General features: G+C 39.2%; 2 protein-coding genes across 4 annotated transcripts in view; both read left to right on the top strand.

The window, feature by feature from the left end:
* The window catches only part of LOC124262027 (innexin-19-like), a 28,153-nt gene extending 15,529 nt beyond the window's left edge, over nt 1-12,624 (top strand). The window contains exons 1-3 of one of the 3 annotated variants that reach the window (XM_046696447.1): nt 7,773-7,934; nt 9,809-10,969; nt 12,477-12,624. In XM_046696447.1, the coding sequence (XP_046552403.1) occupies nt 9,815-10,969; nt 12,477-12,488 (1,167 nt within the window). In that variant the 5' untranslated portion in view covers nt 7,773-7,934; nt 9,809-9,814 and the 3' untranslated portion in view covers nt 12,489-12,624. Of the gene's footprint in view, nt 1-7,772; nt 7,935-9,808; nt 11,360-12,476 lie in introns of those variants that run through there. The other 2 variants (XM_046696445.1, XM_046696446.1) reach the window with 2 other exon arrangements.
* LOC124262073 (innexin unc-7-like) lies at nt 2,641-3,450 on the top strand. The gene has a single exon (XM_046696495.1). It carries the CDS (start codon nt 2,641-2,643, stop codon nt 3,448-3,450), a length of 810 nt encoding a protein of 269 aa, XP_046552451.1.
* Nucleotides 12,625-13,421: the final 797 nt, after the last annotated feature.

Here is a 13,421-nt window from a genome sequence, read left to right as displayed (position 1 = left end):
ACAGACAAGAATATGACCAATTACGAAGTAAATATAATACATGTATAAATCCTGATTTACAGATGGGTCCAAGGATGGAGGCGCAGTTGCTTGTGCCACTGTCATTGATCCAGAACAATATCTTCTAGATTACCTGATAGCAGCTCCATTTTTTAACAGCAGAGGCTATACTGCCATATTATCAGCTCTTAAATGTACCCAGAAACATTCTGAATATAAACAGTTCATAATATTTTCAGATTCTCTCCTGTCTTCAGGCTATATAAACGTGACTTCTTAAAATCCTCTTTTAATTGAAATTATTGAATTATTTAATGTTCTTGCTACTGGCCAATACAACATCGTCTTTTGCTGATTACCCAGTCATTTTGGAATCGTTGGCAACGCGATGGCTGATGCTGCACTTCTTATACCATACAGTGATTATAAACCTGTCGTTAGATGTTGCATACGGGATCTAATGCTGAAGAAGTGGGACACCCAAGTAGGTGTCAATGAACTACATGAAATTAAGCCAGCTATTAGTTACACCTCCACTAAATGCCAAAAGAAACGTTACCCTCCTTCCTTAATGATGGAGGTACCTATCTTCAGCTGGCGTTGTGATGCGTGGACGTCCACTACTTGGTCTGTCTACGGTGATATAACCGTATTACGGTGGCATCCTAGGGCGTTGGCAACAGCACTGTATGTCGACCCCATCTGCACCATCCCAATGGCTCTTTCTCTACCTTCAGCTGTTAATCTTGGCACATTTCTCGTACTTGTGTATCAGATCATGTCTTCTAGGTTCTCTTTATACCCTATAGAATCATTCAACATGTGAAATGGATGTAAATACTGCTTGAATATTGCGATTTGGTGATTGATATTTCTATGTGTAAACAGAAAATGGAAAAACGTAACTTTGCAAGCAAAAATGTTAACAAAGATAATTTTAGATGTTTCTTAACATTTTTTCACAATATCAAAGACACGTTTTACTTGTTTTCACTCATGCAGATCAACAGAAAATGTTTTAAAAGAATAGGAATGATTATTTTACAATTCTACATACTCAACAACAGTTGTTTCTTGTTTTAATAGTTGAAAAATGGTGACTTTAAATGGTTTATCATTGTCCCAAAGCAGAATTTTATTTCAACCTTTCTTTTGGACATCAAAATCACTATTATTGGTTTTTTCCGGCATGGACGAATATAGGACAATATAACTCTTCTGAAAAAGATGCATTTCACCAAAATATGAATGCATTTGAGAATTTGTTTTCGTGATTTGCATAAAGCTGTGTTGTTAAGCTTTCTTTGTAAACTATAACCTTTTAAAATATCTTTGATAGTTGTTCAGTAATTCATAAAGGTAGAAGGGTAACGTTTCTTTTTAGCGTCTAGTGTACTTGGGTTCTCAGTCCAGATTTGAGGTAGTAATTGTACGACGATGTCATATTGGCCATTCAAGATATACACATGAATATTAATTTTGTTTTACAGGTGAAAATCTACCATTTTGTAATCCCTGTGATGAACGAATCACGGTCAAGCATGTCCTGTTTGACTGTATTGATATTTCCATTACAAGGGATATTTATTTAAAGCTTCATCCTCGAAGGATATTTTAAATAACGTTAGTTTTAATTTAATTGTTAATTTTTAAAAGCAAATAGAATTGATTGACAAATTTTGATTGATTTGTTTTGTACATAGATATATGCTATTATCAATTGGTGAATTAAATTTGCAACTTATATTGTTAGTGGTTTTGTATCCTCGAAGTTGGTTGAAGTACCGTAAAATTATTGTCCTCCTGAGAGGGTATGTAAGACCACAACCTTCAAAGTAAATTTAAGGATTCCAAGGTTTTTAATCGTAGAATATATGTAATTTTTATTCATGGATAGCTTTGTCCATAATCGCTTACATCTGAGGGGATGGTGTAAATCCAGCTAGGGCCCATACAGGTAGCAAAATGTACTGTGAATCCCAATGGGCCCTTATATAGGCTGATCTTCCAGCTGGCGAATAATGTTTTTACGTTTAAAACAAATATTTCTAAACTGCTAGTTTTAATCTAAAGCTGCAATGATATTTTACTGTCCTATGCTGACAGGTTTGTCGTACCGGATTTTATCTAATTTGATCTGACTCACCTATTTACCAGTAACTCACTTAAATATAATACATAGAATACTTTTTCTAAGCACACATTTTAAATGTATCTCGCAAATGCGATGTTCTTACTCGACTGAGCAATGCTGTTTTGTTTTGTTTTATAATGGCAGGATTGAGAGCATGGTTCGGACATTAGATCAGATTATGTCGACTCCATCAACAGCTTCTGGACAGTCCTTCTATTGGCCGTGTGTTCTGTGGGATCATTCGCCATGCGTTACATCACTACACCCATCAGTTGTTGGTGCCCTGCTCAATTCGAACAGTCTCAGTACTCGTACACACAGGAATCGTGTTTTCTCAAGGGCTTGTATTATACGAAGTCAATGCCTGATGATTATGACGACGCAAAACTGCGGAACCTGTCCCCTCCTACCACCTCTGGATACCACTCATACTCTTCTTCCAAGCCCTCGCTTTCAAAATACCAAACATCATCTGGAACAGCAGCAAGCACTTGCTTACTTTCAATATGGAAGAAACCGTGGAGTCTTTGAAAAGTGTTCAACTGGCCAATGCTGATAATAGTCAGGCCATGTTCAGTAATGCAGTCCGAGTATTTGGGAGTCTGTTGAGAAGAAATCGAATCCTTCTGGCTCTTCTGTACCTGATTGTGAAGCTTCTCTCCTCTGTCAATCTGATAGTACAGTTTGTATTCCTAACAATACACTTCAGACAATACCTGGCAATCAGGGTTGGGTCCTATGTTGGTTTTGATATGGACTCCATCATAAACCCGTTGCTTGTAAAAGATGGTTATTGCGATGTTGTTATAAACCAATTGCACAATTCTCACAGGTATAGAATTCAGTGCACCTTGCCAATCACCGAAATCTATGAGAAGATGTTCACGATCTTGTGGTACTGGATCCTCCTCCTGGCTCTCATCACCATCCTTAACCTTGTCCTGTGGGCAGGATTTCTCTTCCTTCCATTCCTAAGAAATGGCAGGATAGCTGCCCATGTCACCGCTGCCAAAGGATCTCGCCCTGATGAACACTCTATAACTCGATTCATCAGCAATTTCCTGGGAATTGATGGAGTACTTGTCTTGTCCATGATCTCCTTGAATTCCAGCGAGCTGGTTTCAGCGGAGCTCACCCAACATTTGTACCAAGTGTTTCGGGAAAAGGAAGAGGAATTTAATGCTCAGCGAAATCTCTACACAGGAGAACTGGGAAGAGGTGCTGTCGTACCTGCAGCATCAGGAACTAATGCAGCTATACCAATGACTGACCTCGCCTCTGGTGACCCAAACTTGGAGAAAGTGCCAATGCTGTAATGACAAAACTGTCACCAAGCACTGGATTTGCTTTGGATTTGCTTAATCCAGAAGTGGCTTATTTTAACTAATTGCTAACTTGTTTGATGGTATGTCCTTGGTTATTTCACATAGTTGACCTCGCCAGCAAGATGTCAAAACGTTGACATTATTGTAACAACAATTCATTACCATTTTGTCATTTTTAAATCATTTCGGGAACATTGTCAGTCAAAACATTAGTTATACTGCCAAATTACTGTATATTCCTGTATTAGCATTTTAGCTGTCTTTTTTATATTTCAGGAGTCCGAACTAGAATGCGTAGTTGTAAATGTGAATAATATACACGTGCTGGTGGTGTCACAATTAATCAGTCTTTAGTGCAAGTGTATGAACGTTGTAGTGGTCGGGGCAAGGCCTTAAGCATAGGTATGTTTCTAAGTAATCACACAAGCTTAAGCATTCAAACATATATGGTAAAGATGGCTGATTCATAATCTGTTTCTAAAATGTGCAAACTCCTACACAAGCTCACTCAAGCGTTATCACGTGTTCGATACATTTATGGGTGAATATTTTACCAAAAGAACATCAGGGTTCTGTAAATGTGGACCCATATATATATACATAGTCATCACCTATCTAATTTAAACTGGAAGTATTCTTAAATATACGGAGACAAGATCTGTAATGAGGTTCAAAGGTTTCAATCAACAATGCACTGTACACTTGCTGTACTAAGTAAGGAGTGGATAATGGTAATCATCAAGACATATCTCTGATTAGATAACGTTGATTTATCATTTGCATCCCTAAGTATCCATACAGAACATATGTTCTGGACATGTTCTAGACATGCATGTTTTGAACTGGTTATATTTATTTCTGGGTTTGTATGGCACACAAATAAACCGATAAGCGATATCGAGGGGTATCTTGTGTTGTATACCTGGTGTGTGAACCTATGTACCCTGTGTGAGAACCTATGTACCCTGTATTTGAGTCTATGTACCTCGTGCCACACTGTATACCAAGAGGTATCGGATGACATCAATTTATCTTACAGGCATGCGTTCATACAAATCTGCAATATATGTCTTCAGTTTCACCAAGTTCGCCTTTTTATGCACACTATCCAAGACAATTGACTGTATGGAATACATTAGTTCCTTAGAGAAACCCCAAGGTTCTGATACGGTAGACATTTCGAGATTCTTCCTCGAGATTAGCAGATTACCCAAAATGTGTTTCCACTAATTTCATTTCAAATTTGTACTTCATTTGGAACGGGCAGCATGAAAGTTAGTTGTCCGCTTTTTACGCACCAGACGCTGATATTGTAATACAAAATTATAATGTATTCATTATTAAAAACAAAACAAAGACAGGAAATAACATGTGAGCTTTGAGTCAGCAACAATTATTCAATACAATACAATGATAAAGATCTCTGGAATGCATTTCCCTGCATAAATGATCCATATTACGGGAAACCGGAGAGATCGAAGTTCTCCTGTCCTGAAATGTCAGTACTGATAATTTGCTACAATTACCGCTCCTACAAAGACATTAATTGGACGTAATAAGGTGTCCTCCCATTTGTGAGAACTGTAAGTTGTGAAACACATTAATTAATGGTTCCACATCCCTACAATGAAAGTGGGATCAGCCCAGCCCGCTACCCACAGGAGGCATAGTTCATTGATGAGTTGATTAATGAAATAGATTATCAAAGATTATATTTACACAGAAGAAATAGATCAGTGAATATTTTATTTATTCAGAAGAATATGTAATTATGATAACACATTTTTATTGACTGGTATGAAGTTTGAAAGTCATTTTGGTTTAAACATATTTTATTATTATTTATGAAAATGAATTGGGATTGGTGAAGTATTACTGCTTATGGTAACACCGCTCCCATGCAACATAAAATATAAAATGAAATGAAGATGTGTCTTCCATCGATATTGACTATTGGATAAATATATTTTTAAGTACATATAAATATATACAGATTACATCAAATACAACTATTCTCTAAGTAGTCATAATTAGAGACTTACAGTTGTGTGTGTCTAACAATCTACTGTAGGAATATAAATCAATCACGAGAAGGTTGTTGAGTTAATTTCAGTATTTCCCTGTGAAAATTTGAAGGTTGTGTTTTGATGATATAATCATGGACGGATTCAACTATTTTCTGGTTTACACAAGGAGGAAATTCTTTGTTTCCGTTCAAAAAATTATCCAGGTTATAACGGGTAGTTGATATCCACAAGAACAACATGGACTGTCTATTTAATGTCTGTTATACATATCGGCGATTGGGTCGCTAGATCCGAGCCTGAGGCGGCACTGAACGATTTGACAAAAACAAGAGCCATAATTAAGATCAATATAAATCTTGTTTTCGATTTTTGTAATTAGGTTTTAAAATTCTTTGAGACTGCATGACTCTTTGCAATTTGGTAGGGCATTCCATAAATTTATTGTGTCGGGTAGAGGGGTTTGGCATAAGGGGCATTTCGACTGTAAATTTCAGAGTTATTTCAGAGTTACTTCTTAAACTATAGCTTGTAGTTTCGGAGACGGAGTAATCTGAGTAGGTAAATTAATTTCTCTTTGATCACAAAGTGTTTAATTATTAAAGACATTTACCTGAGTAATGTTAATCAATTTATCTTATAAAGTTTCATTAAGCTACCTCCACAAAGAAGTCAGTTACATAGCAAATCAGTAATTAGCTAGGTTGAATCCATTCCATCAGACAGGGGAGTATGGTGCGTTTTCGTTGTTAAATACCGACTCCAATGTGTCTCATTTAACTGGGAGTCTCACAACTGGGAGTTCTCTACAAATGGGAGTAGACAACGTAATAATGTTTGCATAGAGAGATATCGAAAATATCGAAAATATTTCATCTTTGTGATGTTCTTTTGTTTGAAACGCGGTGTTCTTTACGAATGCAACTCTTCATCAGTGTACATTATTACAAGATAATATATATTGAACAAGAGTTGAACTTGTTTTCGTAGTTTCAAATGTGAATGGTCGACTCACAATTTCTTAAGTGTACTTTGTTGATGCTCTCTCAACGCATTGTGTTTGTGTCACAATTAATCGTTTTTATTGCCACATAATGAACGTTGTAGTGGTCGGGACATGCCTGTTTCATACTTATCACTGAAGCCTCACAAATGGACTCCTGAAATTTAAATATATATATTAAGATGCTGAACCACAATTCATAATCTGAAGTTTGATATTTACCGTACTTTCCGGAGGGAAGTATGTATACTAGCCCATGTCAGCCAGGCGAGAATTTTACGAATGTCAGTTTCTATATTTTCAGGAACAACTACCTAACTTGGGACTTATTCATTTAACATCAGTACTGGGTCCCATGTCATCGTGCTCATTGATTATCACCTACAGGACCATTTATCCCTGAATTAATTCCTGGCTTCGGTTGCTAATTGTCATTACCTATCAGCGCCAATTACGTTCCTGAAAGGTAGTTTCTGCTATATCCACATTCATTACGTATTGACTTTGAACTGGAATTATTCCCAGCAATAAACAAAGACAAACATTTGTAATGAGATTCAAAGACTTAAATTAACAATCCACTCTACATATGTATTTAGTGAAGTATAACAGGAGGGGACTATAGGAATGATCAAGACATATCTTCTGATTAAATAATGTTGATTTATCATTTATGTGCCTAAGTTTTCATACAGAACGTACCATGTTAATGTTGAGTAGCAAACATTGTCCATTTGGGCAGACCGATTCATATCCTACGATACAACAACGCCGAGATGTTCCTTAGTATTCGAAATGATAAAGAGAAGCATCATGGTAGACCAAATTAGGTTCTTATACCTGGAACGTCGTGCCTTCATACATTATATGATATTTAGCCAGGTTCACTAGTTGTAAGTCAAGTCTCTGAAATGAACGTTTTTACAGAAAAAGAAACCTAATTTATCTTCATAATACATTGCAAAAAGGAGCTCGGGGAACGGGCTGCATGGAAAATACATGCCCGCTCCTTTACCGATCAGACGCTAATGTTTTAATAGAGGGTAACATGGCTCTCATTTTTACAAAAGCAGAATATAGCATGACATCTATAAGTCAGACATGTTGTTGTTAAAGATCACTCGATTCCATTTTCCCAACATAACGGTCCGTGTTAGAGAAACCAGGGAGGTCAAGAGTACTCCTGTCCTGAAATGCTACAATTACCGTTCCTACGGAGAGATTAATTGGACGTAATAATGTTTGCATGGCGAGACCAAACCCTTGACTCACGTTCTGAAGTCATTTCTAACAACTATAACGCGACAGAGCGTTGAATATCGCCAGTACTGTTGACGTCTGTAGTTGGATGTGAAGCAAACCGTCTGTACTGTTACCCTGGGAGAAGACTCAAAACAGGCTAATTTCACACACACACCTCAGGAACAGGACCCCTTCACTTCATCATTGTAAGTATAGGTGTTGTAATGCTGCGTTATTTCGACTTAATCGTGTAGACTTGCTTCCATTTCTTAACAACTCTTGGTTGAATATTCCTCCTCTGGGGATACGTAAGTACTTAAACATTCAAGGTAAAATAAACTTACCGAATTTTTAAAACGCATTTTTTTGTGTTCTAAGACATGGCTAAAGTTAACGACAATCACTAACGGCTGAGGGGATGATATAGATCCGTCTAGGGTCCATGCAGGTAGCAAAGGCACTGTAAGTCCCCATGGTCTATGGTATGGTGATCAACCTTCAGTTGCTGGTCATCTATAGCCCGTTTTCATATTGTATTGTCTTGCATTATAGTATTTATCTGTAAATCGTATGCTGACATTAGACAGAAATATATACCAGAGTATTATCTATCAAAAACCACTTTTAATTTAGTATTATGGTCTTGCAATGAACAAAATATTAGAAATCTGTCATTGTTTATAAAACAATACAGTAAGTTAAGAGCTGAATTGCTGAAAAATTAGTTACAACTGACTTCCAGTGATCAACAACATGAGCATCGATCATCAATTGGGAACCGATGACATGTGAGTGAGTGAGTTTAGTTTTACGCCGCACTCAGCAATATTACAGCTATATGGCGGGGTCTGTAAATAATCGAGTCTGGACCAGACAATCCAGTGATCAACAGCATGAGCATAGATCTGCGCAATTGGGAACCGATGACATGTGTCAACCAATGAAATACACAATGCCATTTTAGAAAGTGGTCAAATGTAACATGTTATGTTTGGGATTACACTTTCTCAGTAAAGTACAGATTCTAGTACTTTTGGGGCTGAGTCCCATCCGGGATTCGAACCCACACCCTCAGAGTCAGGGACCAAATCGCCAGCACACAAAGACTGACGCCTGGACCGCTCAGCCACTTCAGCTTCCACAAAAAATGGAAGTCGGACAACTGGTAGTCTAGACTGCGGACATTGTGTACCCTCTGATAAGTGTTAATTTGGTACGGCTCCCACGGCCGAAAGCTATGAAATACACCATGCCATTTTAGAAAGTGGTCAAATGGCTGAGCGGTCTAGGCGTCTGACTTTGTCTACTGGCGATTAGGTGCCTGACGCAGAAGGTGTGGGTTCGAATCCCGGAAGGGACTCAACACAAAAAGTACTAGAATATGTACTTTACTGAGAAAGTGTAATCCCAAGTATAACATATGTGACATGTGTCAACCAAGTCAGCGAGCCTGACCACCCGATCCCGTTAGTCGCCTCTTACGACAAGCATAGTCGCCTTTTGTGGCAAGCATGCGTTGCTGAAGACCTATTCTATCCCGGATCTTCACGGGGGCGAATACATGTGCCAACCAAGTCAGCGAGTCTGATCACCGTTAGTCGCCTCTTACGACAAGCATGGGTTACTGAAGGCCAATATTCTAACCCGGACCTTCACGGGTCGGATGAATACAGAGGAATATGTTCACTTATGATTCAAGAGATTCTTTTTCATTTGACAATGTGTATCCAAATAATGCCACCAAAAAGCCGTCAAAATAACGAATGCATTTGGTAATGGAAAATCTGTTTTAGTGTGAGTCGAGCACAGCGCATCTGTGTGATGTCCCAGTGCTATAACGAGTGCAGCTCTTGGTCAGTTCATATTCTGTACAAAGAAATGCCAATTCGGTAAGCTTTACTTGAAGATGGTATTCGGATTAACTGCAGTGGCACGTGAGTAGATCTAAATCAGAGTATATAGCATTAACTAATGTTTGCATTCCCAGTACTAGTATTTTGATTTTCTGTATTAGTCGGCATTACACACAAAAACTGGTGACCAAAGTGATGACGTGAATCATGTTTGGTTTTGTTTCTAGACAACAATGGCAGGATTGACAGCATGGTTTGGACGTGGATTAGATCAGGATTATGTCGACTCCATCAACAGCTTCTGGACAGTCCTTCTATTGACCGTGTGTTCTGTGGGATCATTCGCCATGCGTTACATCACTACACCCATCAGTTGTTGGTGCCCTGCTCAATTCGAACAGTCTCATTACACGTACACACAGGAATCGTGTTTTCTGAAGGGCTTGTATGATAAGAAGTCGATGTATGATGATCATGACGAAAAACCGGAACCTGTACCTTCCTACCACCTCTGGATACCACTCATACTCTTCTTCCAAGCCCTCGCTTTCAAACTACCAAACATCATCTGGAACAGCAGCAAGCACTTGTTTACTTTCAATATGGAAGAAACGGTGGAGTCACTGAAAAGTGTACAATTGACCAATGCTGAGAATTGCCAGGCCATGTTCAGTGATGCAGCTCGAGTATTTGGGAGTCTGCTGAAAAGACACCGAATCGTTCTGGCTCTTCTGTACCTGTTTGTGAAACTTCTGTTATGTGTCAATCTGATAGCGCAGTTTATTTTCCTAACAATACACTTCAGACAACACCTGGCAATCAGGGTTGGATCCTATGTTGGTTTTGATATGGACTCCATCATAAATCCGTTGCTTGTAAAAGATGGTCATTGCGATTTTGTTATAAACCAAGTGCAGACTTCTCACAGGTATAGAGTTCAGTGCACCTTGCCAATCACCGAAATCTATGAGAAGATGTTCACATTCTTGTGGTACTGGATCTTCCTCCTGGCTGTCATCACCATCCTTAACCTTGTCCTGTGGGCAGGATTTCTCTTCCTTCCATTCCTAAGAGATGGCAGGATAGCTGCCCATGTCACCGCTGCCAAAGGATCTCGCCCTGATGAACACTCTATAACTCGATTCATCAGCAATTTCCTGGGAATTGATGGAGTACTTGTCTTGTCCATGATCTCCTGGAATTCCAGTGAGCTGGTTTCAGCGAAGCTCACCCAACATATGTACCAAGTGTTTCGGGAAAAGGAAGAAGAATTTCAAAATGCACGAGAAATCTACACAGGAGAGCCTGGAGGTGGAGCTGGAGCCACGGGAACAGAAGCGGCGTTACCAATGACTGATCTCGCCTCTGGTACCCCAAATATGGAGAAGGTGCCGATTATGTGATAACAGATGCACCAGATTTGTTTACCCCAGAAAGTATCATTTCAGTCAATTGCTTATTTATCTGATGGCATTTCTTTTGGTGACTTTACACATTTGGTGTTCTCGCCAGCTGTATGCCAAATCATTTACATTATTGTTATAAGAGTTCATTACCAATGAAAAGTCAGCAGCCCACAATGTCTTACGGGGTAGAGTCTTTGTGGATGATAATTTGGAACAATTTGAAGCGGAGGCATCATTTCCATAACATTGGGAACATGGTCGGCAAAAACTTTCGTTACACTGACAGGCTACTCTATTTACTTGGGTTAGCATTTTAGTTGTTACTGGGTTACGGTGTTATCTTACTTTAAAATATACATGATAAACTCACAATCTCTTGTTAGTACTTTATTGATGCATACATCATGTCGTGTTGCGTATGAACGTGAAAGAAAGCGTGTTTGGGCTGAGCACATGAACTCACACACAAATATTAATAAATCAAGATTCTGCCTCACGGATTTGCATTGAAATTATTCCTAAGATAAAACGAAGACAAACATTTTCATATGGTTCAAATTTTTAATCAGCACTCCAAAGTGCTTTTATATTTACTACGCCTGAAAAGTAGGAGACATTGAGCGTCATCAAGACAAAACTTCTGAACCACCTGGTTGTGGCGAAAGGAAATCATAATATCTAATTTGTTTTAATGGTCGGTGTGATGAGAGTGTGGCGTACAATGGCTCTGAAAAGGTCGGTGGTCAAGTTTGCATTTTGAAGCAAACGTCACTGATATAGGGTGATACTACCTCTGTTAGGTATACATGCACAAGGCATGATTCTGATGAGTTGACCAATGACATTTTGTCTCACATTGTTCACCTGATCAGCGAGAGCTACACCCTGTTCATTGAGCGTAGTGGGTTGGTTTTGACGTTCATCTACAAATCGTCCTAAGACGCCCCAAGACATGCACAGTGGATGAATGGTCGGCACTAGACATGACATGATGTTGTGGGATTTGTTGCATTTGGAGTGAGTGAGTGAGTTTAGTTTTATGCCGCACTCAGCAATATTCCAGCTATATGGCGCGGTCTGTAAATAATCAAGTCTGGACCAGACAACCCAGTGATCAACAGCATGAGCATCGATCTGCGCAACTGGGAACCGATGACATGTGTCAACCAAGTCAGCGAGCCTGACCACCCGAACCCGTTAGTCGCCTCTTACGACAAGCATAGTCGCCAAGCATGGGTTACTGAAGACCAATTCTAACCCGGGGCCCTCACGGGTTGTTGCATTTGGAAGAACTGCGCCACCATAGTGGCATGAACACGTCATTGTCTGGATTGTCTGGTCCAGACTCGATATGTTTACAAACAACATCGTACAGCTGTAATACTGTTGAAACAAATATGTGCTCATTATAAATCACAATTGTACAATCGACTCTACTTTTAGCAGAGATTTCTTATGGATGTGGAAAGAGTTGTTTTTTTCACTTCAGTTATCATCTTGAATGATGAAACTTTTCCCAACGTCAGGTGAAGATGGCAAGCAGTGATGCAGTGATTAATAATAACAATAATAGAGCACAGCCCTTCTGACACTCTGGGTAATGCGGAAGGCTGCAGTGTTGGGGAGTCTACATATTCACCAGAAAGTTCTTGGTGGGTTCGACTAGGCACAGTTTCCTGGGAGAAGTCCCATTCGCCGTCTGGGCTGCGTGTAGAGGGGGCAAGGGCCCTGAGCTGATGATGAGCCTTACCAGTCTGACTGTGCCAGGATCACCCGAACCCTCTCTGCTGCATACTATATATTTTAATCTGATAATAAGAATACATTCATTTATAGAGTGCGTAAATTCACGACATAAATGTGTTCTCTGTGCTTAAAGAAAACGATAATTTTAAAGGTTGTGTAGAAACAAGTGGGTGTTTTGTTGAGATTTAAAAGAAGAGAGACTGGAGGCAGATTTAAGATATTCTGGGAGATTGTTCCATTTTAATGCTGCAGCATAGGAGTATTTTCTTTTGCCACAAGTTGAAGTTTTCACTCTAGGGATTGAGAATAACATTTGTGATCTTAGAGTCCTTTGTGGACAGTAAGTAGTAGTAGTAGTAGTAGTAGTAGTAGTAGTAGTAGTAGTAGTAGTAGTAGTAGTAGTAGTAGTAGTAGTAGTAGTAGTAGTAGTAGTAGTAGTGTAGTGAGGTGAGGTGAGGTGAAATTCGGTTTTACGTCGTGCTTAAGAATATTTTGCTCATATGATGACGTGCATGCGTGTGTATGTGCGGCTGCTTGTACTAGCCCAGACTTAAGCTGGTTTATAGTGCTAGCCCATTGAGATACCATGCCGCAGTGAAGCAGAAATACCCCACTCAGACACATTATACTGACTACGAGCCGACCAGTCCTTGTTGTACCCATTAATGCCGAGCGCCAGACAGGGACC

Source organism: Haliotis rubra, unplaced genomic scaffold, assembly GCF_003918875.1.
Source record: "Haliotis rubra isolate DU_JTF1 unplaced genomic scaffold, ASM391887v1 Scf82, whole genome shotgun sequence".
Classification (NCBI taxonomy): domain Eukaryota; kingdom Metazoa; phylum Mollusca; class Gastropoda; order Lepetellida; family Haliotidae; genus Haliotis; species Haliotis rubra.
This window is presented reverse-complemented; position numbering and strand designations above follow the sequence as displayed.

Coding starts and splice junctions, on each gene's coding strand:
- LOC124262073 (XM_046696495.1), top strand. CDS start 2,641: ATGGAAGAAACCGTGGAGTCTTTGAAAAGTGTTCAACTGGCCAATGCT.